The sequence below is a fragment of the Oculina patagonica genome, chromosome 5 (genome assembly GCF_052425735.1).
Source record: "Oculina patagonica isolate OP01 chromosome 5, crgOcupat, whole genome shotgun sequence".
NCBI classification, from domain to species: Eukaryota; Metazoa; Cnidaria; class Anthozoa; order Scleractinia; family Oculinidae; genus Oculina; species Oculina patagonica.
The window spans coordinates 32,630,235-32,636,234 of NC_135762.1; the positions used below are offsets into that span (position 1 = coordinate 32,630,235).

Genomic DNA, 6,000 nt, shown 5'->3' on the forward strand with positions numbered 1-6,000 from the left:
TACGATCTCTGTTTGGGCTCGCACCAGTAGTTTTGTTTTCCTTGAGTTGGTGCAGATTAATGATGGTTTGTGCTTTTATGACAAATTTTTGTTATAATGAAGTGTGTTACTATTTTATAAGCGTTCAACTGGAATTCATTTCTCGACGATAAAGTCAATACTTAACTGAGTCGAAGAAATTGTTTTCAACTTGCTTTTCATTCGTTTCACGTTAACTTTTGACTTTGAACTCAACAAACTAGAAAAAGGATTTCCTTTAGTCCACTAACTACGTGACGGGGATTTCGCAGATTTTTTGTCTAACCTGTTCTGAAATGAGTGGTAGGCAACTTAACCCATGGAAATCATTATCTTTGAACATCTAAAGGAAGATAATACCTTAATTTGAAGATAGAAATAAAGCTACGGCTATCCTGGGGAATATCGATTTTGTGAAGACGCGCGGATATAACTTGAAAAGTTAAGCTTAAATTTTTTCAAGTTGCAATCCATTTCCATCTGAGCCATCCGCAGCCAAAGACGCTCGTTAAGAGTTTCAGTGCTCTTATACAGCAATTTGTATAAAATGTACCATTATTTTTAGGTTTCCTACGACACAAATAGAAATTTTGGCTGTTCAAAAATCTGGTTAATTCCGTCACAAAGCCCCTTTAACAACTAAAGACAACACCTTTTCAGCTGTTGGATCTGGAGCGCTTTCCAACATGGAACAGTGATATTCCAAACATTCCAGTGCAAACGAGGAAAGAGGAACGCCTCTGAAGGTATTCCATTTTCCCCGAAATTTCCCAGCGGTAAGGACCGTTCCATTTGATTGTTTGCTGGAGCAACTGGTTTCTCCGTTCAAATGGAAAGCAGGCAGGATTTTATATTTACAATAGCTGCCATGATGGTTTTCATATTATAACACAAAATAGCCACGAGACAATTTTTGGAAAATCTGCTGATCTCTCGCCAAGTATCCGTGCTAAAATCAAACTTGAGAGCGAAATTTATTGACTATTGATTTAATTGTTATCGTTAGCCAGAAGCTATGTACCTTAAGCATTATAGTATGAAAACAAAAGTGGTGGCCATTGTGAATAAAGCCAATTCCTTAAAACAACTAATTATGTTGAATTGTTTATTGTTGGCTCAACTCCATTTTCTTGAACAAAGGAAGCGTGCCCTCCTGTCGCCTTCTTTTCATAGATGTTTCCAAGTGTTTTAACAAGCCCATTCACTATGGTGTTATCTACACGTGCACGATGATGTTGTAAACAATATTGTTAGCAGGTAAACCTGTGCCAAGGCTAGGCCCTAGTGGGCTAGCATTCCTTGTCAACAATAGAACTGACGAACTGTTTTTTAGCACATCGAAAGAAAGATATTAAAATTCTGTTTTAAAATCATAACCTCAAGCTTGATTATTTCATATTCCCTTAGGCATGCGTTTTGTCTGCATCACACGATGCTAATACAAAAAAAATGTTTAGGTGTAGGCACAGTAGTGCATTTCAGGGACATGTTAATAAATGAACAAGAACGTGTTGTTTTTGTTGTTTTACCCGTTCTCCAATTCTGTTTGCTCTTTTACGATAAGTGAACAAGAAAATACCTTTTTTTTTGGTGGGCTGTTCATACTCTGAGATTCAAGTGATGCAAAAAACAGAAGGCCATAATCTCAGTTTTTGCACACCTTTCAATATTCTTTGATACCTATCGTCACTACACAAAATCGAGGCTTTTAGAGAGTCCTTCTTGATGATATAAATCCCTACGAAATCGAAGAGTTCTCAGGAGACCCTCACTGACAACTCAGTTACACTGATTCATAGGGCCTAGCTTGCCGAGATACTGTGTGCAATCACTTGATGTAATAACTGCTACAATCAAAATTCCCGTTCCCGGCGTAAGCGACTACCTGCTCTTTCAACCAAAGGTGGTCGCGCAGAGGAGGTGAGTGCCATAAAGAGCCATCCAGCTCTTGTGTCTTGTAAAGAGCTTGTTGGCCAGAGAGTTTTAGGATAAGGATTCGTGAACCACTTGCATTGGGATACACATAATACTATTTTTTACATTAGGGATTCTGTTTTGGTGGTTTTATTTACAGGAACGAAAGAAAACGAGGAAGAAAGCCAAGAAAGAAAGGAAGCGATCGAGAGCCGGAGTCACAGAGGCGAAATGACTGGACTGATTGCACAGGGGCCCCATCGAGAATATAGTTCAAATCATTAAAAATGTTTTTTTTTTTAATTTTTTTTTTTTTTTTTTTTTTTTTTAAAATTTTTTAAAAAGAAAAGAAAAGAAAAAAAAAAAAAATAATTAAAAATAAAAAATAACCTGATTGCATAGAGGAAGATATATTTCTAGTTAAATACAAACAAGCTTCTGAACCCAATCCTGACATAACCAAGTTTATTTTGTTCCTCCATTTCACCTTATTTCCCCGTTTGTTTTCAAGACATCTGCTGATTGAGTGCTTTCCCCTTGAAGCGCCTTTATGAATTTTGAGGATTATACTACAAAGCAAACGATTTGAAATTCTTTGCTTGCTTGCAATCTTCTCTGAAATAAACTGAAACAAAAAGAATTAATTGCTATATATTTCGTTACTTGAGAAATGATTTTTTTAACTGGTTCTTAATTTTATTCATTCCATTTTTTGACATTTTTTGCTCCTTCAACTTGATTATTTCTTTCCTCCTTTTGTGGTTCAGAGTTTTGTTTGTTTTTTCAATTTCTTTTTTTTAATTTTTTATGTGCTAAAATTTTATTCTGTTTAATAATTAGACTACGAACTTGAGATTTCTATGAGCGAATGATCAAGGAGGCGCAGCGAAGTTGACTATTACCTCATAGAAAACGAGGGCGAGTAGTCTTATTATTAATTATCATTTGTAATAGAGCGATTTTTAATTGAGTGTAGTTAAACCAAATTCAAAATAATCACTCTGCCCAATCACAAAAGGAAAGAGAAAATCCAGTGAACCAATCAAAACGTGAAGTAAATACATGTAGCCGACACAAGGGAGCGCGGGAAAGTGGACGTCGCGATTGGTTTTGGTTTGAATTAGTCGAGAAAGTGGCGCGAGTCTTTTCAACCAATCACATAAGGTAACGTTCCTTTTAACCAATCTAAATCGAAATTTTGGGATAGAAAATTAATTTTCCAGTTACATTTTATGGACAAACCAATCTTAGTTTGCAATCCGAACAATCCACCAGACCTCCGATGGTGGGTAGTTTGGATTGGTAACTGAAGCTGGTTTCAGACTTTCGTTCCATTTGAGCAAACTTGGCCCGGATTATCAGATGTTAGTCAGCTCGGCCCCTTGTCGTTGTGGCTCGATCTCGTTTCTATATTTTTAGTTTTTAAATTTTTAATTTTTAAAATTTCTTTCTTTTTTTTATATATTTTTTATATTTTTTTTTTTTATTTTTTTTTTTTTTTTTTTTTTTTTTTATATTTTTTTTTTAAAGGCATAAAAAAAAAAAAAAGCCCAAAAAAAATATATATTTTTTTTTTTTTTTTTTTTTTTTTTTTTTTTATTTTCGTTCCAGCTTACACGAAGATTCAAACAATTTGAATGAACTAGATCCAAAAATGGATTGGTTAAAAGGAACGCTTGCAAGGCGTAGTAATGCAAAACTAACGCAAACGCGAATTACTTTAGATACTCAAGTGAAAATCGCTCTCATACAGATACATTTTAATAAGAGGCCCTAGTAATAATAATGGGAATTTACCACTGATTCCAGATCGAATTTGAATTTAGAAGTGTTGGTTTTTGTGGAGGGAGGAAAACCGGAGCAACCCAGAGAAAAACCCTCGGGGCAAGGACCAGAACCAACAACAAACTCAACCCACAATTGACGCCGAGTCCGGGAATCGAACCCGGGCCACATTAGTTTGGAAGTATCGCCGAGCGCTCTAACCACTGCGTCATCTCTGCTAACCAGTTAAGTACAATTTTTGGTTAAAGCAAAAATACCAAATATAAATGTTACCTGTGTTTATGCGCTACCAGGATCGTTCTCTAACTCTTCATCAATTGGGAAATCAAGGTCGTACATGGTATTAGCCAACTGGTCGCTGCCATACTCGTCTATATCCATCTCCTGATCTACTGGGTAGTCAGAATCGTACATGGCGCTCCCAGGGTCGAACATGGCGCTTCCAGGATCGTACATAGCGCTTCCAGGGTCATTCAGCTCAGGCAATCTGTATCCAGTAACCAGTGTAGAAATGACCAAGAGAAGGAAAAGTTGTACAACTGTCTTCATGTTTCTCACTGTTGAAAATCATTAGCTGGGTTAACAAACGTAAACAAACGCAGGCGGGTTTTGGTTAGTAGCGGACAAGAACAGGCAAGACACGAAAACTGTATTTTCCCTGGAGCGGAAAAGACCGGTCTTGTTTGGTTCGTCGAACGATACATTCTCCATCATATGAAGAGGGAAACGAAAAATCGAACAGGGAAACAACTTATCTCTTCAACTACAGGCACTTCAAACACAAGACCATCTCTGAAAAAACACAATTTCAAGTTCAAGCAAAGGCCTCTCTACTCCATTAACTCACTCAGTCAGGTGAAAACTTTCTATGAAATATTCTATATTAATTTACGCAAGTTATTAAGTGTTTTAACGAGCATGCTAGATCCTATAGCTAGGCTTTATGTGATGTTGATGATTAAATAAGTGTTCCAATGCTTCACTGATCAGAAAATTGTAACGCTAATTTTAATAGTAGTGCAAATTCCAAATACAGTCAAAAGTGGCTCTTTAAAGATGGCACACATGTGATAGTATTTTTTATATTATTTTTATTGATTTTTTTAACATTGTGTTTTCTTTACAGTCTTCTGAGATAGAGCGGTTGAACACGATAAAAAAGAAAACGGCTAATCAGCACCCTGTGAAACCGCCCCGAGAAAACTTGGTGCTTGTTATCCTCACCCCAAACAGTCTTTGTGGCACTTTTAGGCCGCTCTCGAATGAGAAATAAGCCTGCCTTCAGGCCATAGTCCCGCACTTCACTGGAGGGGTTATCCCGGTTTTCATAACACGAAGCAGCTAGCATGTTGTAGAATTCTTTCATTAGAAAATGCTTAATAAAAACGATAAGCTGACTATACCTGTTAATTAGTGGTATTTTGCCTGGCAGAATCCTTTAGAATCAATATATATGTAAACTGTTTACTAAAATGCTGATAAAACTTACCTTGGATGTCGAGCGATGCTGTTAATTGAGAGAGACAGTCAATGTTCCTAGAAGCAATACTGTAATCTCGCTTTTGAATGCTTGCTTCATTGATATAACGGTTTAGAATTCCTTGGAAACGAGAAGTGTTCAGAAAGCACTTTTCTTTTCACCGCCGGTTGCTTTTTCATGTTAATTACTATGTGGGAATTATGCCGAAAAACAAAAATAAATCGGTCTTACGTTGGTCAACTCAAAAGCACCAAAGAGCTCAAGATTAATTTCCGCGACATTCTTTTTCGGCCCCTTTTAACTCGATATTAGTCTTCATTATTAAATCAGTTTGTTGGATGTACCGTTACTACCTTTTATGTAAAGTTTAGTGTCAATTTTCTCGCAAGAATTGTAACGCAAAAATTCTCTCTCTCTACATTTCTGTATTTTAATAGAAATACAGAGTTATAGTCGCAATAATAAAGGGACTGTTTTAAATTAACTTCAGAAAAAAATCTTCTTTTTGATTGTCCCGCGTTTCTTTAGCGATGGAACTTCTCTCTCAAGAATGCAATCAACACCCACTGAAAAACTGCCGTTTTGTGGTTTTCCTGCCCAAACAAGTGTTCATCATGTAGAGTTATTTGTGTTAAAAAAAAAAGAAAAAAGAAGGAAAAAAGTATCAATAGTGACATGTCAAGCTGTGTTTTCAGCATGTTCCTTGGTAAAAGAAAATGGAAAAGAAAAAATGTATTTTATGAATGGGCATCATTGTATTCAGTACATAAATAATCACAATGCAAACCGCCTGAACACCTGTG

General features: G+C 36.3%; 1 protein-coding gene and 2 long non-coding RNA genes across 5 annotated transcripts in view; 1 reads left to right on the forward strand and 2 right to left on the reverse strand.

Moving 5' to 3' along the window:
* LOC144653706 (uncharacterized) overlaps positions 1-2,438 on the forward strand; it is a 38,356-nt gene extending 35,918 nt beyond the window's left edge. For both annotated transcript variants that reach the window (XM_078513767.1, XM_078513766.1), the window contains exons 3-4: positions 2,093-2,171; positions 2,321-2,438. In XM_078513767.1, coding sequence (XP_078369893.1) covers positions 2,093-2,167 — 75 coding nt within the window. In that variant the 3' untranslated portion in view covers positions 2,168-2,171; positions 2,321-2,438. The remainder of the gene's footprint in view (positions 1-2,092; positions 2,172-2,320) is intronic.
* On the reverse strand, positions 992-2,098 carry LOC144653709 (uncharacterized). Its single transcript, XR_013570810.1, has 2 exons — positions 1,624-2,098; positions 992-1,560 (listed from the first exon to the last, which is right to left on the reverse strand). It is a non-coding gene; the product is annotated as an uncharacterized LOC144653709 (long non-coding RNA).
* On the reverse strand, positions 2,381-5,799 carry LOC144653708 (uncharacterized). Of its 2 annotated transcripts, XR_013570808.1 has the most exons (3): positions 5,207-5,799; positions 3,991-4,274; positions 2,381-2,557 (listed from the first exon to the last, which is right to left on the reverse strand). It is a non-coding gene; the product is annotated as an uncharacterized LOC144653708 (long non-coding RNA). The 2 variants fall into 2 exon arrangements; XR_013570809.1 differs by lacking the exon at positions 5,207-5,799 and having other exon boundaries at positions 3,991-4,520.
* Positions 5,800-6,000: the final 201 nt, after the last annotated feature.